This window comes from Alligator sinensis, unplaced genomic scaffold (assembly GCF_000455745.1).
Source record: "Alligator sinensis unplaced genomic scaffold, ASM45574v1 scaffold13_1, whole genome shotgun sequence".
Taxonomy (NCBI): Eukaryota; Metazoa; Chordata; order Crocodylia; family Alligatoridae; genus Alligator; species Alligator sinensis.
In genome coordinates, this window is record NW_005841909.1 from 3348803 (window position 1) to 3372820 (window position 24018).

At 45.8% G+C, this 24018-nt stretch overlaps 1 protein-coding gene across 1 annotated transcript; it reads left to right on the top strand.

Annotated features, from left to right (window-relative positions):
- Positions 1–1663: 1663 nt before the first annotated feature.
- Positions 1664–22794, top strand: PPP1R36 (protein phosphatase 1 regulatory subunit 36). The gene is made up of 12 exons (XM_025197917.1): positions 1664–1709; positions 1853–1974; positions 3442–3506; positions 6042–6128; positions 6887–7020; positions 7230–7296; positions 9738–9836; positions 11921–12061; positions 16873–16915; positions 18186–18382; positions 18473–18667; positions 21535–22794. The coding sequence occupies exons 2-12, from the start codon at positions 1858–1860 to the stop codon at positions 21779–21781; spliced, it is 1392 nt and encodes a 463-aa protein (XP_025053702.1). The 5' UTR covers positions 1664–1709; positions 1853–1857; the 3' UTR covers positions 21782–22794.
- The last annotated feature ends 1224 nt before the right edge of the window (positions 22795–24018 follow it).

The following is a 24018-nucleotide window of genomic DNA, read 5'->3' on the forward strand; positions in this document are numbered from 1 at the left end:
TCCTGATAAAATATGTGGCGCTGCTGCCAAGCCACCAAAATATCCTTGGCAGCCTGCGATAGCAACTGAAAACAACAAACACAATACAATTGTCAAAAAAGGTCACTGCAGAGAGCTGAGGCAGGACTGAATTTTCGGGACGGTTCAGGGCTTTCTGTGAGTCAGGCATGGGACGCGCATGGCTGGCTAGAGGAACGTTAAAGATCATGCAAGACTTGTAGTTGCCCTTGAACTGGTGCAGTCTTTCCAAGGGCAGAGGGGGCGAGTTAGTGAAAGGAAGCAGCTTGTTTCATGCTAGCTTTTGTCCACAGGGCTGACACTTCAGTGCTTGGCAGGAAAGCTTTCTGGCATTTTTTATTGCCTTGCACATAAGTCATGAATGTCTCAATGATTCTGTCAAGAGCCCTCTCTGCAGTTAAAAGCTTGACTGCGGTAGTGAATGGGCTGCACTGACTGTGTACGCAATGATCCAGCTGAGCTGTCCATAAATCTGAGCTCCGACACTTTCAGGGGCGGTGCTAGGGGGAAGGCGGGGGCGGCTATAGCCTTCCTGTAGCCATCCTGCCGAATGCCCCTGTCCAAGCCCCCCGCCTCCCCCTTGGCCACTGCCACCTGCCCTTTCCTGCCCACAGAGGTGTGGCGCTCCGGGCCCAGCCTGGACTGATCTGTTTGCATGCAGTATATATTTTTATTCCCCTGTTATCTCCTGCAGATAACATAGCTAAAACACATGTTTAAGTGGGTATTGTTAAAAGAATGAATAAGTATGTTTGGCCAGAAGAGAGAGAGCGCAGCACCCCCAATTTTCTGTCTAGCCACTTCCCCGGGAAGTGGCTGGCACTACCCCTGGATGCTTTCTTTCATTGCATCAATCAGCACTTGGAGCCTACTCTGTACTTAAAAACTTTTGTGGTATTGTCAATGCTGGCAAAACCCTTCTGGTGCTGACACTCATCTGCTTAGACTGGCAAAGTGCTTTTGCCACCATAGTTAATAACAGTTCCCTAATCAAAGTGAGCCATAATGGTTGATGTGTTTCTATGTGAGGATCTCCACTATCTGGTATAACCTCATCTGCACCAGGCCTTTGCTGGCATAACAATGCTGCAGAAAGAGTCACACCCTCCCAAAATCCTGTTCTGCCAGCCAAAGTTCGCATCCTGCACGTGTTTTGAGAGGGCAGTCGTGAACGGACACTTCAACACTCAGCAAACAAGCACTTTGTCCTGTTGTTTTGGTGGACACAGATTCACACCCTGCCAAGGCCAAGCCAGAATAAAATTAGCATTCAAAGCACTGTGCGAACTGTGCCATCATTGAGCTACCTTTACATCGGGCCCCATGCAAGCATCATGCCAGCGATGGGAAGAACCATGGCAATCACGCATTTGCCAAACTCTCCTCCAAATAACAACATAGCAGACACTGCTGACTGGCTGTAGGAGGTTATTGCCTCCATAATGCAATGTTCCCCGGCCCTGGTGAGAGGGTGGCCCCAGGAGAGCTGCCAGGCACATCCACGATGAAGAGCCACGAGACTACAAGCCCCGGTATACACTGCAGCACTGTGGGACAGTGAGACGCGGCAGGCTGGGACTTGTAGTTTCTCGGGGGACAATGGAGGCGGTTACCAGGATACCGCAGTAAACAATCTCTCCCAGTCCCTTGTTCTCAGCCCCAGCCGGGCTCCCGGGGACCGCCATGCCCCCGTGAGTCTCCCAGGCGCGGCCACCGTCCTGCTGCCCCGGTGGGAAGGAGCAGCGTGGGGGTGGGAGTTTGGTGGACGGGGCGAAGAGAAAAGGAGGCTCATGTCAGATCCGAGTTATGTCCTCTCCTTGTGTCTCTCCCACAGGCCTAATGGAGCCTCCAAGTAGCCTGAGCGCAGAAAGGCCAGCAGGGACTCGAGGCACGGACGTGGCCTGGGAGCCCCGACCCGGCTGCCCGAGACGAAACCTGCTCCTGGAAGGCTGCAAGGTGACGGAGACTGTATTGCCTTCGCTTTCTCGAAGGCGATAACCGAGAACTCGGCTGAGCGCTGAGGAACGCGTACTTTGGTAACTAAAAAGCGGCAGGGACGGGACAATGTTGCGATACCCTTTTGTGGTACCGAAGCTTTTGGCGAGTAACTCAACCCGGGCTTCTGCATGTTTAAATGGGGGTGAACGGTATTTACCTCATAGAGGCGAGACCCTCGGGCAGGCAGAGCAGACCGCACGTCCCCGCGAGCAGCCGGGAGCTTCGGTCCTGGTGTGATCTGGAGGCACCGTACCCGCAGATATTCCCTGGGCTCTTGTTTCCTGTCCTCGAATCCGACATTTCCACCTCTTGCATCACTGCTGCTTCTGCTCGGTCTCGGATTTGGTTTATAACCCCATATAAGCGCAATATAAGGGAATTGCGCTTATATGCAAAGACACTGCTTTTGTCCTTTCATCACAGGATTGCAAAGTGTTACGAAGAGCTGGGTATTGTCTCATTAAACCAAAGGGGAAATTGAAACCCAGAGAAGCTAAGATCAGACCCCAGCTCAGAGTCAGAGAACGGATGAGTCCCAGTTCTGTGTTTATAACAGGGCTTTTGTCAACGCTAAATTATTGTCATGTTTCATATTCATCACGTAGCCGAGATATTAGAGATGGGTGTGTGAGACGCTATTATATAGGGATTTGCTTCTGTAGGACCGGTTAGCTAGCTGGCAAAAAGCTATAGAAAGCCTTAATTCTAAGTCTGCTTTAAACTCATTTTCCCCAGCCGCAGAAAAAGGGCTCTGGGAAAAAGATGCATTTTATCTTAAATTTGGCTACAAAGTGATTTATAAGAAAGACAGAAAAGTTTTCTTTTGTTTTCTTCCAGAGCTTTCCCTGCCGCCCCCCACTTGTTTTTCACATTGGAAATAAAAAGCATGTAAAATGTTGTCTCTTATAGCTTTTTTGGATTCCTGGGGGTCTAAATCATATTTATTGTTAATTCTTAGTCTTCATTTAAATGGGCATGGGCTCTGCTGAAATGTTAACAACAGGTTTTTTTCCTCCCCTGAGTCTTAGTCATTTATGTGCAATAGATATTACCAAATCCAAACCAAAACTGTATTTTTAAAGAGTCTGACTTCAAACTCCTTCTCCAGTTTGTAGCTCCATTTTCATAGTTTCTTTAGACATCAAAGAATGGCAGATTCCACCAACACTTTTAGTTCTTTTAATACTATTAATCTGCTATCTGTGGGCTCTCTTTTTGCACTAGAACTGTTTCTCTATTTGCCTGGCTCAGGGACTGCTCCTCAGAAACTTGCCTGGCAACATGTGAGTGAAAAGAAATGTCAAGAGAGAAAAACCAGTGGCCCAAATACACAGGGGTTGTGTCTTAAATACTTTGTTGAACTGGGATGAGGATATGCCTGAATTGTATTTCATTACATATGATATTCTATTTTAATTTGTGTAGATGATGAAAGTCACCTCAGGGGTGTGGTTCTGGAAAGATGACACCAACACACTTGAATTTGCAAGGTAAGCATTTAAAGTTATGATTTAAAGATGTAGATGCTTAGGTCCTGATCCCACACACTCCTTACTCAGGTAAAATTGGATCCCACAGGAGCTTTGCCTAAATGTGATCTTCAGAACCAGCCGCTACACACGTGCTTCTCCTGTTGAAAGAATAGTTTCTGCACCTCTCCTCTGTATCATTCATCCCAGCAGGTTCATGGAAAGGGAAAAGTGACATGGAGATGAATACGTTAGTGGTATTTATCAATATTGTTCTCCAGCAGAATGCACAACACTGGCTCATTATGAATGCTCAACAAGGCACATTAGTCAGATGCCCGTGTGACTGGGAGACACAGCTGAAAGTTGAGAGCCAAATTCAAACCCAGTGTGTGCAAGTGCAGTTCGTTGAAGCCAGTGGAGCTGTGCCCACTGATGCCGATGATATGTGTAATCCTGAGTGGGCGCATCTATATGAGACGGTTACTGTGGGGTTGCCTGATTAACTCCACAGCAAACATCTCAGCATCTACACGTGCAGTGCTATTAGACCGCAGGAAACAATGAACCTTGCTGTAGGTTAGTACTTGTAAATACAAGTACTATCGTGTAGCTGAGTTTTTTATTCCACAGCAACATGTGTAGACGCTGATGGGGCTGGCTGGGGCATGAGGGTGCTTCAGTGCAGGGGTTGCTTGCCGACTAACCTTGTACTGAAGCACCCTTGTGCCCCAGCCAGCCTCTTTGCAGCACGTTAAGCCAAGTTGGAGCAGCCTTGGACTGGCAGGCTGACCCCCCAGACTTTGCCAGCTGGGGGTGCTCCAATCCGGCACGATGTGTTGCGGTCCCAGACATGCGTGTAAACACAGCACCAAGGGAGCAATAAACTCTGGTGTGATGTGTGCCGGAGTTTATTGCTTCACATTTATATGCATGTGTAGGTCTGCCCAGTACTCCCAAAGCATCTAAGAAATATAGTTAAATACAACCACCTACTTCGTATATGGGAAGGTTGCTTTGATGTATAATTGCTTTTTACATCTGCATGGCAATTTTGGATTAAGACTGTACTGGGCCGACAGGAAAACAAATTTGGGTCAGCAGAAAAACAATATAAGTCGGCTGTTCCTTCTTTGAGCAGCTAACAGTGTGTGGGCCATGTAGAGCAGATAATTATTAGGAGTCAGGCACGTGATTTCTGGCTGCCTCTCTGCCTCCTTTGCATATTTCCAGTCTTCCTTAGGGGTCAGGCCTTTCCTGCATAGAGCCATCTCCTCCCTGCCCTATTCTTGATTTCAAGAAGCTCTGTTCTATTCTTGATTTCATGGAGTGGGCTTGAATTTAGGAAGTAACTTTTGTATCACAGGGATGGTTACATTGCCCCTGTTCATATGTATTCAACCTAGAAATGTGGAGAAACTTCTCCAGGGTGTCCTCCGTCTCTGCTTTCAAGAACACTTGAGACAGGGTCTTGAGAGTGGCTGCTGGGGGTGCCTTCAGATCACTGCCACATTCCCACTTTTGGTGTATGTGGACAGGATTTGCTACCTTCCTGAGAGCCTGGGGGACACGGGGTAGGTCCCCCCCCTGCCAGCTCTTTCTCCTTTCAGGGCTCTTTGGGGCAGGTAAAATAGTGGCATAATGGAAACCACCAAATGGTTTCTCCTTCTATGACTTTCTCTTTGGGGAGCAAAAGTTGTCAGCTTCCCAGATAGAAACAACCGAGGAAGAGAAGGGCTTACATGCTCTAGTGGATCACAACTTGACTATGAGCCACCCAGGTGATGCAGCCAGGAACAAAGCAGATGTATCAGGGAAGACATTTCCTGTGGAGACAGGGAAATAGCTCTGCTATTGTACAAGGCACTGATGAGACCTCATCTGGGATATCATCTCTATCTTTTTGTTTAAGAAAGATGAATTCAAAACTGGAATTCAGACAGAGAAAGGCCACAACGATGGTTAAGGGAATGGAGAACTTTTCAAACAAAAGGAAACTAAAAAAGCGTGGCTTGTTTAGTTCTGGCTGCGTGTGGTTGTGACTTCTGTCTATAAATATATTGAACAGTAAACCCCAGGGAGGGAAAGGAGCAATTTGAACCAAAGCATTAGCACAAGAACAAACATGTATAAACATGTATAAACAGCATTAGTACAAGAGCAAACATGTATAAACTGTCCATGAATAAATTAGCCTGGGAATTAAGAGAAGGTTTGCAGCTTCACTCTGAGAAGTGAGAATAGCCTCCCAAGAGGAGGGGGTGGGAGCAAAACCCTACCTGCTTTTTAGAGGGTTTTCTTAGTTCATGGAAGGGATTTATGATCTGGTCTCTGATAGCAAGGGCCTGGCATCAGTGACTCTTCTAGTCCTATCTTTCAACGTACTTAAAAGCCGTCTCCGATATCCTTCCTCTGTCTCAGTCCAGAAGTTTGTCTCATTGTCATATGGTGGCCCAAACTCATGGGCATTATATTCCAGAACGCTGAACTCTTTGAACTGTCTCATTAACAATTGCTGTTTCTGTTCCTAAACATCCATATTTTTATGTGTTACAGCTTTGCCCCAGCACTCGATGCTAAAGAGAAACTCAAGAAGGGCAAAGCAATCCATTTTCAGGAAATGAGTACTAAAACAGCAGACAGGTATTCCAGCTTACCCTCACTTAGTTAAAACTGAGACAGCATTATTAGGGTGGGAGTCATAAGGACTATATATTTTGCCTTGTTCTAACAAAGTAGGTTGGACAGAAAAAAAATTGGCCATTTCAGTAGTTTATTCAGGGTGAGGGGTTGAGGGTAGAATGGGATGAGTGTTAGTAGTCAGAGATACATGATGGCTAATTGAGCTCTGACACTGATTTGGCATGACCTTGGGCAAATCACTTAACATTTCTGCCTCTGTTTCCAGATCTCTTAGGATCAAAAAAGAATACTAGTCTGCAGAGAGGACTATTGTGAGGATGGATTAATTAATTCATCTTTGTAAAGTGCTTCCAAAGTGTATTATTATTACTGTTGTTATGACTTATGATTTATTTTTCAAATGTACAAAGTGGCAAAAGTCACTGTCATCTTAACTGTTCTTAACTTAAACCATTTTAAAACCTATACAGTATCATCACAATGTTGTTGTGCTCCCAAATGAAAGAGCCACAATCAGAAATGATCTTAGGAGCTGAAGAATCCTGGTTCACTGAACACGGCCAACCTGGAAAAGCATGTTTAGGGACGTTAACAGATTAATGAAAGAAACAGAAAGTGAAGGGTATTTATTAAGGGTTTTTTAACTGCCAGTTTACATCTTGGAATTAAATCAACTAAAGAGAGAACCTTCCACGTGTTAACAACAAGTATGTATAACACGGGGGGAATGAGCAGTGCATTTTAAATGGTGTTTGCAGGTCAACTCCCAGTATGTTTCAAGAATTGTTCGGTGCAAAATTCCCTGAGAAAAGATTAAAGTCGGTAGAAGAGATATCGCCCAGGCTCTCAAAACATGGACAAAAAGAGTATGTGACTCTGGATGATGTTAAATGTGAGCAATTTCCATAATTTTATGTTAGTACCCTATTACTCTTACAGTTTGGAAAAGTATTTCTTGAAAAGGTTAGGGCTCATAGTAGAGATAATATCTTTTATTAAATCAACAAGATTTTTGCAAAACAATTCTTTAACATTTCTTGGAAGGGTTGATTTTTACTGGACTTATTTTTAACATACATTTTTTCCTTTGTGTATTTTCAGATGCTGCTCTGTTTTTAGTACAAGAAAATGAATCGTATCATATATCCTCTTTTACAACCATTATGAGGTAGGCAGCTTGGAATTTGAAGTATTTTTGTGTTTGCATTTTACTGGCATTGGATTTAGAGCTTGTTAGAGCTTGTAAAGTGTGGAGAGCAAAATACTAGAGGTTTAAAATCCCTTCTCTACCAATGGTAGAGTTTGGTGGAAGATGCTACCAAATACATTTTTGCCCTGAAATGGACAGAGAATTCATTATCTTATCCTTGTGAAAGGCTTTTTATGATGTTTAATGGTTAAGGCCTAGATTGTAAAATGGGCTCAGATTTTAGAGTATTTAGATGTGTAATTCCCACTGAACTGCTTTTTAAAAATTTGGGCCTTGGGGTCTGTGTTGCGGGCACTCTGGCTAGCATGGCTGAATATGAGCAATTGGTACCATAGTTTGCTTCTGTATGGTCAGCAGTAAATTATTTCCATGCTGCCCAGTAGGGCCGTGCAAAACAGCATCGTTCCATTTCGCCTTTGTTTCGAGGTTTCTATGGAACAGTGTTTCGTATCGAATTTCATTTTGATTCGAAACAGCTATTCTGTTTTGCTTCATCGAAACAGTGAGGCTGTTTTGACTCTACTTCAACGTTTTGCTAGATTGGCCAGGGATGGGAAGTCAGCCCAACTGGGCTGACTTCTAAGGCTGTGCAAAATTTCACCGGCTGTTTCATTTCAACACTGTTTCGACTCATTTCGAGGTCCAAACAGCAAAATCATAGATTTCATAGACATTAGGGCTGGAAGGGACCTCGGAAGATCATCGAGTCCAGGCCCCTGCCCCATGGGCAGGAAGTCAGCAGGGATCATAGGATCCCAGCAAGATAAACATCCAAATGTCTCTTGAAGGCATTCAAAGTAGGTGCTTGAAATGAAACAAATTGAAATGAAACAAAGGGCTTCGGAGCAGCCTCAAAACAAAAGGAGGCTAGTTGAAATGTTTCAAAAGTCGAAACGTTTCGACCATAGCACTGGGGATGGGAAGTCAATCCAGCTGGGCTGAGTTCCCATCTGTGGCAGGGCATTGTGCGTGCCTGCCACTTTAAGGGCCCAGGCAAGTGGCCAACAGGTGCTTAATTGCAGCAACCAGTTTTGATCCATGGCTGCCTACATAAATGGGGCAGTTTGCTGCTGGCAGGGCAGGCAGCAACATCGCCTGGGTGCGAGGCTGCTTGGAGCATCTTGGAGGTCAGGGCAGGAACTGTAGGGGATGGTTTGGAGGCTCCTGGTCCTGACCTAAAACTGTACCCTGCTGGGAGTGGGTGGCCTGGTGGGGCTCTCAGTGGTGCGGGAGCCCCCAGGAAATGCCAGACCAGTTACTACCGCGGTGAAAGGCGAGTAGGGGCACCTTAACCCCAGCCCTCACCTTCGGGTGGGTCATATTACATCAGAGCAAGATAGGCCAGGTAAGCTTCTGGAGGTGCCTGAGCCTGCTGGGGGAGTGACCACGCAGGGCCAGGCACGCTTCCAGGAGCACCTGAGCCATGAATGGGGGAACCCCAATTCCTAAGTGCAGGCAGGAGGCAAAAACCCCACTGAGATACTCAACTGGTCAATGCTGGGGCCAGGACCAAAGGGTCAAAAGGGCCAGGGGCTCACCGTGAGGGACGCCCACGAAGAGCTAAGAAGCTCGGGGTCCCGACTGGGCCTGAGACGGGGCCAGGGCTTATGGAAGCTGAAGGTCCCCAGGGTTGGGGGCCACAGATAATGGGCGAAGGCTGAGCTAACTGCCTGAGATGCCATCTGCGAGGCTTGGGCTGCGGTGTAGGGATGGAACAGAGCCGTGGATAGCCCCCACCAATATTAGGGTGTAAGAATGGGCAGCCTCCCGCTTTAACTAACAACATTATTAATTAACAACAAGGCATGGTGGGTTGACAGGTGGGCGGCATGCCCAGAGGCAGGTGGGAAACTAGCCCTGAGGCTAGCCAGGGATGCCCACTACGCCCTTGCACTACGATAGGGCTGGGGATGGGAAGTCAGCCCAGCTGGACTGACTTCCCATCCCTAGCACTATGGTCGAAACGTTTTGACTTTTGAAACGTTTCGACTAGCCTTGTTTTGTTTTGTGGCTGTTTCTAAGCCCTTTGTTTCATTTTGATTTTGCTGTTTCGACCTCAAAATGAGTTGAAACAGTGTTGAAACAAAACAGCCAGCAATATTTTGCATAGCCCTACTGCCCGGAGCAAGAGGATTTCAGATACAGAAGTTATGTGTTTTATAACCAATCTATTTCTGGAGGTCTGTGTCCTGTAATACATTCTTGAACATAGGCTTCTTGGACAGTGAGTATTTCCATAAGGACCCACAAACCTTTTTTATTGAGTCTAGTGCTTGCTACAAATAAGACTGCTCAGGATAAGAAGTCTGAGGGTGTGTTAGCAGCCTGTAGGTGGTTAGGGGCAAGGACCCTTAACCCTTATGTCAGGTGTCACAATGATCTTCTTAACTTTTGTTTAGGAGTAGACAGCTTGATGAATTCCTCATGGCTCTGCTTTACTACTTGTCTTATTTTCTGGAGAAAATCACACTGGAAAAGAAACCCAAATCTTTAATGGGGTAAGTAGAGACTCTATGAAGGTAAGGATGCACAGGCAGATCCTGCAAGCCCTTGCTCATACAGGAAATTCTTCCTCCAGGGAGAGTCCTATGGCTCCAGTAGGATGCACATTTGAGCAGGGATTACCCACGTGCAAAGGCTGAAGGATCAGGCTCCTGAGATACACAGGATATATTTCCCACTTCTGGTTCTGTTTGGAGGCATTGATCTGCTGTCCACAAGGAAGGCTCTGCAGGGCTCCTTAGCAATCCTGGCATATATTGACACAGTTAATAGAGTTAAAGACTGAGGATCTGCTCCTGTAGGCGCAGGTACCAAAAACACTCATCTCACCTCCGAGCCTGGTGCTTCTCCCTGCCTCTTGTCTGCCTTGTCTATTCAGACTTCAAGGCACAGACTGGCTCTTACTTGGTATAAGTACTGTGCTTAATGCACCATCTCACTTGGAACAATGTTATGCCCTTTGACTTTAGTGAGAGTGCAAAGACATGGTACATTTACACCGATGTAGTTTACATCATTTGTACATCAGAATGAGTTCCATCAGGGTCTGGAGTGAAGCAACTGGTTCCATTTGTTGCGATTACAATATCTTGCCACTAGGTGGCATGACCCAGTAACACGTTTTTTGCATGGAGCAAAGGGCTATTTTGAATGATATCGACTACGGCTGCAGATACCAGTGTAACTTACATCAATGTGTGGTTATTTCTGACTTTCTGAGGTCTAGTTTTACCCCAGGGGAGTGATTCATGCTGGCATTGGGCTGTCTGTTATGTGTTCACGCCACATTTATTTCAGTGTAAAGGACAATTACATCAGAGTTGATGTGTAGCATGTTGTACCCTGGAATTAGTCGTAGAAGTTAGCAGTGCACCCAGCTATGTGTATTTGTTGGATGTGGCCTCAAGTAATCAAATGATTTCACCAGTGTCACCTTGCAAGGGCTGTTCTAAGCAAGCAACCTTCTGTAAGAGGTTAACGCATTGGCAGCTTGCAAAGTATGAACTGTTCCCTGTCTTGCAGCAGGGTTTTGCCACAACTCTGTTAACCAGCAGAAGGCTGGTATTTCCCAGTGACCAGGCAAGTTAATGACCCATATGTTATGGAGCTACAATAGAAATTCCAGAGATGAGAGTAGCTTTCCATTATATGCTGGACTTTAGCATGCTTAAAACTAATAGATTATGCATGAGGTTTCTTATGTGTTGTCTCCTGCCTAAAAAATGTTCTTGTATTTGGGGTCACTTTATTTTGGGTCACTTTTATTTTAAATTGCCATGTCCAGATGGTTTAAAATGCATGTATACCTGATGATTAAGTATTATAAACAAGTTGCATTGTGACAATCATATGCTAGATCAGGGGTGCTGAACCTCCAGCCCCATGTTACCCAGCCTGGGAGTCTCCTCCTGGGTCCAAAAATTGCTTCTCCCCTGCTGCCAAATTTCCAGACCTGTGGGGAGCCCTGCAGATTGGATAACATGGCCCTGTGCACTATACTGCATGCACAGGGCCTGGTGGTGGCAGTGGAGGGCCCAATCCTGATGCTTTGGGCCAGGTGAAGGTAGTGTTGCCCAGTCCTGGTGTGCTAGGTTGGGTGAAGATGGTGCAGTCTGATCATGACACGCTGGGCAGGGTGGTACTGTACTGATCAGGGCGTGCAAGGCCTGCAGAAGCAGTGCAATCCAGAAGTGCAAGGATGAGTAAGGCAGCATGGAGCTTGGCGGATACAGTGTGGGGCCTGATTTTGGCAATTTCAATTCAGACTACAGATGTCCACATGCATATTGTGATGGCTGTAGTCTGGATTAAACATAGAAAAATGTATGTCTATAAATGCCCAGAGAGACTTACACCCAGAAATATTATGTTGCCCCACCAGCATTACAAAGCTGCCTAGAAAGCCATTGAAATCATTCCTGTAACAAATGGGCTCTCCAGAGCTGGTTTTGTGCCTCATGAGGGTTTGCTCAGAGGAACAAACATGTTTTTTTTCTGAAACAACTGCCACACTTTGAAGGATTTCTTCTAAATAGTACACCCTTCCTAAAGGCTATTTTTATTTATATAATTTTAACAGGACTCTGAACTTGCTAGAAAGAAAGGACATGGAGGAGGCACTAGTTAAGCTCTCCATAGCCAAGACACAGCTTGCCAAGATATACTGCATCCTCATTCTTGGACTGGGAATGGCTGATCAGCATCACATGGCTTGCGGCAAGTAAGGAAATGCCTGGGATGGCCACAGAAACCTTTCCCCTGTGGTAACATCCACCACTGTCAGGAGCCATTGTGCCTGGGCCCACATATTGTGACAGACAGATGCCCACAATAACCCAATTCAAGTGAGCATCTGTATATAACTGTTGCAGGAGTGAAAGTACTGGACAGGGCCAAAGGAACACAAGGCAGGATTTGGCGAGTGTCTGGGGCCTGGCATCTGCCTGGTATCTTTTCACCTCTAAATGTGCGTGACTTCAGTTTTCAATAAAGTGGTGTGGTTTCAACACACTGCAGCAGGGCTTTGGATCCCTCCCTCGGGGCTTTGTGCCTGGTTTGTGGAAGCCTCGCTGGCTCGAGGAACCGTAAAGTCCTGATGGAGCCCAGCACAATTGACTAGACATGATTTGCCACCTCTGCGTCCTTAGGGCAGATGGTTGGGGCAGTGGTTGCTAGAAGGTGTGAAGGTCAGTACATTTTAGGAGAAGAAAGGTAAGAGGCTGCATCTGTGTAATACATCAAGAAGCACACTTCCCTGGGATGGGAGTGGCAGAGCACCGCTGCACAGCTCACCAGGACATGATGAGTTTCCCCTGGAAGCTGACAGGAGACAATTCAGCATCAAAATCCAGGGTGTGGGAACTGCCCCAGGCAAACCTGCGGCTTTCTGCAGTCATTTGCTGAGCTCCTCTGCTGCCAACTCCCAGTTCACTCTCTGACTCTCCTACCCGTCTGCCTCAGGGTGGCTTCCATGTACTTAGAGGGCAGGGAGGGGGTTTCCTCCTCATGGGTGGGGAGCAGGGAAGGGGCTTTCTTGGTGATGAAGAGGAAAGGAAAGAGCCCACTGCAGGCCTCCTGGATAGGGTCACCTCATCCTCTGGGACTGAAGGAGCATGCCAACATTGTGTGTACTGCACTTGCGTTTCTGGACTGACTGCGCTGAGTGATGTGGGGATTATTTTAAGTGTCTTGCTGATTGGGGAGTGCTGCACTGGCCGTTCCTCCTTCCTGTTGGAGCAGGCAAAGGGTACAGCTCCCAATGCTGCAGGTGCAAAACATGGCCTGTGGGCCTTCCTGCCTGTCAGCTAGAGCTGCTTATATTGAAGAACTAATACCCCCACTGTCATCACTAGGACACCGTTTCCTTCACAACAAATCAGAGGAGCAAGTCCCTCACTTCTTTTGCCTGATAGAAGACAAGGTGCAGGGTTGTTGCTATAAAAAGAGAGGGTTATACAATAGGTAATAAGGGATCAAAATGAGATACTAATATTTATTTTAAATGGTGCCCTGAGGAGAATGGGGACCTCATTATGAAGCTCCATAGGAGGGATAAGAAGAAATATCCATTTCCAGTATTCGTTATGGGGGAATTGTTACCATTGTTAGTGGGTGCACAGTGTAGCCAATGCTAAGTGCTTTTGAAAATAGTGCCATATCCACACCTGTCCCTCAGTGGTGGGTCCCTCCATGATAGATCACACGCATACAATTTGCAAATATGTGAATAGATAAATACAGTCCTTCCAAAACTGACTCACTCTTTGAGTGTTGGCTGCATCCTCCCTGGTAACTCCCTAAGCCTTCTAGAATAAAAGGTATTATGCAACTCTAATCAACATGCATTGGCTATTTGGGTGAGGTGGGTGGGAAATTTCAGTAAGATGCTTTTTGTTGGAAAATACCAATTTCTCAAAATGCAAAACATGGGAAAAGGGTCCCTTTTGGTAAACAAATTAGTTGGAACATCTTTTAGATAAAACGGTGGAAAAATTATTGAAATGTCCCACTTGGACACTTTAGAAACAATCTGTTTTTGATTGTGAAATAACTTCGTGTTTGGAAATCCACATTAATTATAGCTAAACAATCGATAAGATCAACATGCATGGTGAAGGTATTAAAATGAAATTATTCTTCTGCCCAGCAAAGTGTTTTCATGTTGACGGTTCAAAGTATTTTCAAGATTTTGACTTTCTACCTTGATTCAGGATGGGAATTTTTTTTTGACAATTTGAAAATTTCCCATGGTTGGGAAATCTGTATCCAGCCCAGGTCTACTAATTTTCCATATGCAGGCAGCAAATAATTGATTGGTCAGGAGTTTTCTCTAGAAATTAAGCAAGGAGCTTATTTTGGCTCTTTCTTTGCTCTCTTGACAGTATTTTAATAATCCTTGTAGCAGTAGGACACTGACTACCATGGTCTTCCTGCTTTACTTGTGGCAGGTTAGGGTGTTATACCTTGTGGTTGTGCGACAGCGTTGTGTAGTTTAACTAGTAGATTAGACAAGGATTTGTATGGGATGGTTTGGATAGGGATAACCCTCCCTTTGGCAGTGGGTTGGACTAGATGTGACCACCAGGTCCCTTCCAGCCCAACTTTTCCATGATTTTATGAGGAAGAAGAGTATGAGTTTCAAATGGGATCCGTATGTGACTTAACAACTGAGGTGTTTGTAGAATGCAGCTTAAAAATCCCAGTTTGATGTTATGTCAGACTGGAGTTTGAAGGAGCCCCAGCAGACCTATTATTTACTTGCATCAGCATTAGTCCTTTTATGCCTCTGCGGCTGAGGAAGAAATAGGTGCGGCTGGCGGTCTCTTCTCAAACGGGTGGAACGGATTGTGCAATGTTTTTAATGATGCCAATTTCCTTCAGGGGCTTTGTCATAATGGGAAAAATGCATGGTATTCTCAGAGGCAAATGCATTATTTGCACGAACATGGGCAAAGCTGGGCCTCATCGAGGACTCTTATGGTCTTCAGAGGGGCCTGGGTTGGCCCCCAGTCAATAAAATGCTTGGCAGGGCAGGAGAGAGTTGGTAATATGGTACAGGAAACACTTCCCTTTAGTGGGGCCTGCATGCAGGATGCTGGCTTTCGTTGAAGTTTGCAGATGCTGTGCCTGTGTTTTAATGCAGTACCTGGGCTTTGTTAGGTTCTTAGACACACTGACAGGTCTAGAGACTCCATCGTACTAGTGCCTGGTTTACTCCCCGCTCACTCATTGCAGGCTACCTAGAGAGAAGTTGTGGCATCTCCATCCCCGGACATTTTCAAGAGCAGGTGACACAGACACTTGGCGGGGGTGGTTTAGTCAGGGATAAGCTGAGCAGGGGGCTAGACAAGATGACTTCATGAGGTCCCTTCCAGCCCCACTTTTCTACAATCCCTTCATGTGTTTCTTATGAGCTTTGTCCCAAACTCTTTGAAGACAGACTGTTTTCCTAACCCCATTTACATTTTTTAGCTAAGCTGCAAGAGTGCCTTAGACACAGGAGCTTCCTGCGTCAAGGAAATGCTGTCAGGCTTATCCTAATCATAAACCTTGAGCACTTAACTTCCTCTTCTCTCCTTTTCCCGGGAAGGTTAGCGGTGGAGGGGAGGGAGATGGAGGCACATGGCCCTGCTTGGCTCTAACTGAAGGGCCTTTTTCACTGACTTGTCTTCAGTTTCCATTGCACAGCTCTCCCAGAATGCAGGGAACCTTGAGGTCACTACACAAGCTATGTCAAGGCTAAAAGATCAAGTCAACCCTTAAGAGGTCATTTAGCTTAATACCGTGGGAAATGTCAAAGGCAAACTGTTTGTGCCTTACTGTGCCTTGCAGATATGGACAAGTAACAAAGGGCACTAAACTATGGATCTCTGCAGTTACGATCGGCTATAGCGGTCAATCAGTATTGCTTAAACTCTTCCCCTGCAAGAGGGAGTCAGCTGCCTTTGGTGCCATCTTGCCTGCCTTGCCTAACTCATGGAGTTTGGGATCTGCAGCTGGGGAGATAGCAGGGTCAGATAAGGAGATGAAGGTTTGGGTCAGATGGGGAGAGTTGGGCAACATCTGCCTGGGCTTGTGAAAGAGTCAGCAGATAATTAAGATAGCAGAGAGCATATCGTATTTGTGGGCTGCTCTGAGCTGAAATGCCCACGTGCTGTGGCACTTGGAAAGTCCTCACAATATGGAGCAGCTGATGTAGTGTTGTCAGGCAGCCAGAGAAAATCACAGTAGGTCTGAGTGCTGGCACAGAGACATGGAGTTTCCTGTGTAGCCTGTAGGATCTACCAAATCTTGCAGGAGCCTGTAAGGAGTGTGCATGTGAGGCGAATTACTTTGCCTTTCATGAGAGGAAGCTCTTCTCCTTTGCAGAAGGACTGAGTAGCTTTTTTGAGGTTCAGCTTCCCTCCTGCAGGCCTTTGGCACAGGACTCTGGCTCAGCATGACAAAGATTTGTCTTGAGTGTATATCAGAGTCACTGTACTTCCAAAGCCACTCTTCCCTTGGGCAAGTCACTCTGCTCTGACAAAGTTCTTTCTCCCTAAAGCTTTGCCATTTTTCAGCCTGGTTTGCATTTCTTCTCTGAACCCCACCCACCAATCTGCTGCATTCAGTACAGTCTCTCATCTTCGGCCTACCTTTGCTCCCTTGCTAACTATTCCCTGCAAGATCTCCTGGAGAGATTTACCATTGCCTTCAGTAGGAGCAGAGTTAGAGCCAGGCTGAGCACAACAGAAAAGTAAATGGGGGTGGAGCACCTCTGGCCATTAGGCCCGGTGTCAGGCTCTGGCAGGTTTAATTAGCTGAGCTGGATCGTTTGCATATTCTCATTTTGTATTAATGCTGAAAAGTCTGCCTTTCTCTTGGGCAAGCGAGTGTGTGCATACTAATGAAGAAGATTTACTAGAAACTGGGCTTGCTGTGTTGATGAAATGCTAGCTTGATCTGTTACTCTGTGTTACGCCCAATATGCTGTTCATAAGATTGCAAATGCCACTCTCACTACTAATTTTGTGCTTTTATTCATTGCCTTAGGAGAAAAACATCATCATCACAGAAAGACCGGGAGTTCTTTGAGGTAGGAAAGGCCTATTACAAACTGGTGGGGTGACCGACTGATATCCTGGAGCACAGCCCTTGTGACACAAGGGAGATGTCCATTTTCAGCTCCTTTCTGGTTATCCCAACTACGTATTCCCAGGCCAAAGAAATGGAAATAGGATTCCTTTTCTTCTGAGCTACTCCAATTTTTTAGGTCTCTACAAAATGTAGGCTCTTGTGGCCCTTCTGGCCTACTAAGCCTTTCCCTCATGGAGTCTCCAAGTTTACCTTTGTTCCCGTTTCCTCCTCAACCAGGCCATCTCTGAGCCAGAAAGCTCAGTGGGGCCCTCCACAGCCCCTAGAGAGTCAGCTCCGTAGGTTTGCTCCTAGTCTGGTACCTGGACTCACAACTCTCTCCACTGTTAAGGGCTTTGACAGTCCCTTTTTATTCCCTGTGGTATGTTGTAATGTTTCCAGATGCCAAGAATCTCTCTTTCCATCCCTATATATGCCAGGGTGCAAATTTTGACAGCTAATTTCCATATGCCAGACTAATAGACACCTCATTTGAAACCAATACAGTATTTCCTACTTCAGTGTGTGATTGTGATTTGCTTCCTGGGGCAAGTCGCCTTATCTACATAGCTCCAAGGACACAGATTTATCTTAATAGTACTGAATGGCAGATGCTGACTTCTAATAAAGACGGGCTGAACAGAGATTCTTTTTTATGGGTCCATGTTCAGTGTGGGCTGAGGTCCCTGCTATTTGACTGCTGGCTAAATAGGCATGAAAATTAAAGTTTTTCTCCTTTAATCCTGAAATCGCCAAGAAACAATGATCTCAGATTTGACAGTGATGTTTGTTGGGACCATGTTTGCATTCAATATGAAACTGCACTTCCAGTCGTCTCTGTATTTTTAAAAAACCAATGTCCTCTTTTCCCCTCAATCCTAATGGCAGCGCAGTGAATCAGTGTGAGGTGACACCAGTCTTATATACTGAAACACAGACCTACAAAGTAGGACGCAAGACATTTGGCTCCAAAAGCTTAGGACATAGGCACACTGATCGGCTATCACAAGGTACAAAGGGGCAAGGTAAGTTGATTGTGTGCCTTTGCCCCAAGACAACATTACAAACGAATCTGCTATAACACTGGGTCAAATTCTGCACTCATAGAGCTCTGCTCTCTTCAGTGAGGTCAGTGAGTGATTAGCCCCACCCTGAGCATAATTGCAATAGGAGGGTGCTGAGCCCACTGTTTGTTGCACAGCCGTGCATGATGGTTTGTCTTTTCCATTCAGTGCTTCTACAACTTTTGCACATATGTGGCTTGGGTGGCGTTCAGACGCAAACACTTCCAGGAGATTCAGGAGGAAATCGGCAGGCTGCTTCGCTCTGACGTATTCAATCCCGCACTGAAAGAGAAGAGGTACCCTGGTGTGCAGTGGTCAACAGAGGCCTCTGCAGATCAGAGGAAAGTGCTCTTTCCATATGACAGGTACAGCATGTGGCTTGCTACTGGGGCACGTGAAGGGGCCTGCATCATGGGCCAACGAGCAAGTGCCCTCTGCATTGGCTTTCTCTGCAGGAGCTTGTATGCCAGGCGTCCAGCCATAATGAGTGTGGTGGGTCAGCGCTCGCCAGTGCTCAGCACACTGTTGCCCCTGCCCAGGGACAGTGCCCAGTATCTCTTCCAGAACCATTACCTCCACCGGGGAAGGACCGCTCCCGCCAGCAAGAGCAAGGATCACATGGATGTCACAGCAGTTGTGTTTACACCCAAGTAAGGAGCTGTTTCCATGGGGGCTGGTGGTGGGTGTGCAAAGAAGGTCTAGAAGTTGTTGAGCTTTCCTCACTGGGGGTTGTCAGAATAAGGGTGCATCTCTCCAGCTGTCAGTGTTGCACACAGGACCAGATTAGTGTCAGAGCAGGTAGCTCAGGTATACTGGTAGCAGTCCAGCCACAGCAGCCTACAGCTCCACGTGAGCCAGTTTACCCTGCTGCTTGGCTTCACTCCCTCCCCACACCGAGCTGTGTAGCTGTTACAGTTATATGGCTTCTAGTATCCAAACTTACCTAGTTTAAAGATAGCTTGGATCTGACTGCACTTTGTTGCAGTTATAGTTAGGGGTCTACTCAAATTGCAATTTCACAGAAACTGCAAAATCCAGAATTGTCCATGAAAGCAACTTAAAAAAAAACTTAATAAAAATAAAATTTTGGCTTCCCCAGTGGGAGCTAGCAGTCCTTGCTGCTGTGGCCTGGCCTGGCAGCCTGGCTGGCAGGGGTACAGCGCTGGCTGGCAGGGCAGCAGGAAGAGCAGCAGACGAGGTGGCGGCTGCTCGCTCGTCCCTCTATCCCCGTTGGGGCCTCTCCACCAATCGGCACCAAGGGGCGGGGCCGACGGAGTACGTCCGGGAAATAGCCGTAAAATTTCTGCTGTGACCAAACCATGAACATTTTTTAGTTTCACTGTGATTTAAGTAGGTCCCTAGTTATAGTAGGGATTGTACTATAGACATTGCTTAAGTAATGGATGGCAAAACTTAGAGTAGAGGGGATCCAGTGGCTTGCTTCTGCGGCCTCCCAAGTTCTTCTCTCCTATCCCATAACCCTGCTTTCTGGGGAAGCCATATTGCTTCCAGCAGGACCAAGGCAGCTGCCCTGCATGCTGGAACAAGTGCTGGGGAGCCTGCACTCCCTGCCTGCTATGGAGCCCAGCTCTGGTGCTTACCCGCAAGCTAGGGTTCAGGGGTTGGAGAGAAGGGGTTGGGAGCAGGACAGACAGAGCCGCCGAGTCCCCTCCCCTCTAGAGCTTCCTCATTGCTTGAGACCGTTTAGTGAAAGGCCAGAAGTGAAAATGATCACTCTAAAAGGTTCATATTGGATTGCCCTGGGCTCCCTGCACTCCCATTCATTGGGACGTACATAAGGGCAGTAGTGTGCGTGGCTTCCAAAAACCTGCAGTAACTCATACTTGCAACAACTAAGGCAACTTTAATGGCACAGTCTTCCTCAGGCCTCCTCTCGCACACTATGCCGACTGTCAATACCTTCCTCTTGCCCCTAGGAAGGTGCCAACATTGTTTCATAGGGTCTAATTTATCCTTCTGAACACCCCTGGTTTGTTCCATGCTCCCATGCTTTCTCTATTTGTTTTCTGCCTGGCACGTTATCTGCAGCATAAGGGTCAGGAGAACTACTGTGCTCCTTCCCCTCACCATTCGATGAGCAGTTCTGAAGATGCTGAAACACATGCTCTGTCACTGGTCTGGGGGAAGAGGTATTGTAGACACGGAGTGAATGTCTCTGTGGTTCTGCTCTTCCAGCCAGGCAATGCAACGTAAAAGGAAGCCAGAAGAAGAGTTTGCCAGAAACATTTTGATGAGACAGTTTTCTGGTGGAAAGCACTGTTTCATTCAAAGTGAAATGTTCTATGGGAAAGTGAAGTGGCATTTGATGAAATTTTTAACGGAAATGTTTTGAAAGAACTCAAAATTGAACTTGGTATTTCATTTCACCTTGATCAATTTGATTGGTGCCAATTTGCTGCTTTTGCCCTGATTTTTATGTTGTATATAATATTAATTTTAATATTACACTTATATATATTACATTTAACATTACACCAGAATGTTTCAGTGAGGTTATTTTAACATTTCCAGTTAATTTTTTTCATAAATTTCTGTTCCATGAAAAAAATTGAAATGTTGCAATTTTCCATGGGATAGTAATTCCACTTTCCAACCAGTGCAAAGCAGTGGGGACAAGGAACCTGAATTGTTTCAAGATGTAAGTTTACGGGATGATAACTTTATAGGACAGAGGTGTTTTTGGAACAGTAATTAGCACATAAGATGTGTCAGTTCATCATTTTGACTCATGATAGGGTTGAGGGAAAACTCAGTCTCTGTGGGAGGTATCTGGTAACTCCATGCTTTGGCACTTCTGCTTGTTGTCTATAGGGCCAAAAAGAATTTTTTCCCCTTCATGATTGCTATGTTTGGCTGACAGTTTTTGCCTTTTTATTGCTTTCCTTTATTGCCAATGGCCACAGCTAGAATTAGGAGCTTGATTTGGATGCCCCAATGCTGCTGGACCTTAGCAATCTCTCAGGGGCCTGTGTGGAGGGTCTTGTTCAAACAGGCAAGGGTCATACTAATTGTCACATCTGGAGTCGGGAAGGACTTTCCTCCCCAGATCAGTTTGGCAAGGAACACTGGGGTTTTTTGCTTTCCTCTACAGTGTAGGTTGGGGTCCTCTTTCAGTGGTCACTAGAGCCTATTTTAACCTAAGACACGTCCTGCTACTGGCAGTGCCCTTGCCTGGTGGCACATTGTAGAGTTTATATTGATAGGGTGCTTTGTGGCTGGGGGGTGTGAGTGAAACCTGAGTGTCATTTTTTTCTGGACCCTTTTGGGCATGTTCCTTCTCTAGTTAACAACATTACTGTGATACTCTGGATGACTTGTATGATGTGCTAGTCTTTTGTGGGGGTGAGGGTGGGGAGTTTCCCTTGGGTGGTGTTTTACCAGCCATCCAACCAAAAGAGTTTCTTTGCAGTTTTCCCACATAAAAATGGAATCCCCGCCCAGCAAATTTGCCTTTGCCTTGTGGCTTCAATTATAATAATGGCACCTTTTGAAACAGGGTGGGCATCATTGGAGCCCTGCGCAGCAAGTTCAATCGTCATACACTCATGCCTACTGGGGGGATGGAGGAGGAGGAGGAGGAGGAGGAGGACGAGGAAGAGGAAAGGTCAATGCAGAGCAGCTCCTCCGTCTACTCGTACAACCTGATGTCATCGTCCCACAGAGGCGTCCTTAGTGGATGCAGTCGTCAGAGCATCATACTCTCAAGAACCACTACAGAGGGGGACTATTCGGAGAATGGCTAACATTCCTAGCATTGGGGTTAGTTTTACTGTGTGTAAAGGTGTTAAGTAAATAACTGTGAAGTTTCATTTTTAAAAGCAGGTATCATTTCTCATCAGCAGCATAGCTTAGTGAATCTAGCATGGAGTTAGGATGCAGGACACTTAGGTTTATTCCTGGCTCTGCTAGGTGGACACGGGTAAGTCACCTCACCTCTCGTGCCTTAGTGTCTCCATCTGTAAAATGAGGAAAGTGATATTGAAATGCTGACATCTACAGATCAGAAGAATTTAAGACTCACATGGAAAAGTTTTGAGAAGACTTGTCTGGTTAGGGCTGAAATCGTTTTACAAGATGTTCTCCTGATATTTTCAATATATCACTTTTATTTCTTTTTGATTGCACTGTGTTTTGCATATGCTACCAATGCAGATTAATTCATGGTACATTTTACACAGGAATAGCAGAGAAGTACACCATTGTTTCAAGACGTATGCTGAGATTTTCTGTTGTTGCTAACCGGCATTGCTTTACGGAAGTTAAAGAGCTCTGCTCATTTACATCGCATGAGGATTTGGTTTGCAGGTTTTAATTCTGTATGTTTGGTATCTACATAAATCCCAAGTTTATATTAGCGGGGAAAGTGCATCCAAACATTGGTTTAAATGTATATTTGGGTTATCAACAGGTAGAAATAAAAGCAGATGCTTCATAAAAAAAAATTAGGAGTGTTCACTTACACATCTGTCAGGTTTCATTAATTTTCATAAACAGAAAACTTAGGGTGAAATCCTGGCCCCATAGAAGTGAATTTTACCAATGACTTTGAGGTCAGGATTTCATTCCTTGCCTCTAGCAATGCAGGAAATCCCAGGGGTAACATTTTCATAAAAATGGAGAAGGGGAATTTAATGTTTTGTTTAGTGCTGGCTGGAAATTTTCAAAAAAAGAGTCCCTGCCTCTGCTTGTTGTTAGCCACGTTGGTCTGAAGACAGGCCGAAGATAGGGCAGGGTGGCACCTTAGAGACTAACCAGTTTAGAGAGGCATGAGTTTCTGTAGGCAACAACCTACTTCTTCTGATCCTAGCATTGGAAGAAGTAGGTTGTTGCCCAAGAAAGCTCATGCCTTTCTGAACTACTTAGTCCCTGAGGTGCCACCCAGCCCTACCTTCTGCCGAGCCAAAACAAGAAAGAATTCAATCTGTCCCAGAGCAGCCTTTAGCCCAGAGTTAGGGCACTTCTCTGTGAATATTGGACGCTGACTGTTGTGTCTTTCCTTTGAATCACACATACAGAAAGTCAGGTGAGTGACCTGGCCACTGGACTGTTGACTACTTTGCAGGAGCTTCTTGTAGTCTCTCCAACTGGAGCTTTTCTGTCGTGTATAAGTAAGGAGAAGTGCTCGTTAAATTAAATTCATTGACTATTCTCTCTCTCTCTCCCTTTCTCTAGCTTTTCGTACCAAAAATTGTTGAAAGGCCTAGGGTTCACCTGGGTAAGAAATGAGAAAATGTATATGATCTTGAAAAATGTCACTGCTTGGGAGGTTTGTGTCCCTCCCACCAGTTATCAGAGTGCATTATTTACACGGCTATCTGTGAGAGAGTGAGAGGCATCCATGCTGAATTCAACGTGCTTTGTCCAGAACAAACACTTCTAGATTAGGCATTTCAGTGTTTGTGTAGGGAGGGCAACTTAATGAAAAAAAATACAGAAGAAACAGATTTGAGCTTAAGGACATGCCCTTGCCTTCGTACTTCTTTAAACACCCAGCCTGCCTGACTATCGTTGGGTATATTTAACTTGTTTTCATAACAGAGTCAGATTTTGCAGAGGCTTGTCAAAATAGCAATACAGCAATGCTTTGTAGGACAGTAATATTGCCTTCATGTTGTCCTGTCCGGTCTGAGGAGTAGTTTTGAGGAGCAGTTCATGCCAATGACCAAAGTCTCGTTAGGGGACTTGAAGATTTTAAATTTGCTGAGAACTTGATAGGGCAAATGCATGCGCAGCTGCATATTAAAGCTGCTTGAGCATTTACTGTGATTACAGGTGCAAGTGGCCAGTCAAGCAACGGATGATGGTTGTGGTGGTCCTAGAAGTCCCTTGCACTGTGTTTTCCCTACTGAATGCTGCTGCAGTAGCTTGGCTTACTAGTAAAAGTTGAGTGATCGATCTGGTGCAGACTTGCTACTGATCACAGTGGCAGCTTTGCATGGGTTGAGAAGTCCTTCATTGAACTGAGGGTGTGATTTGTTCC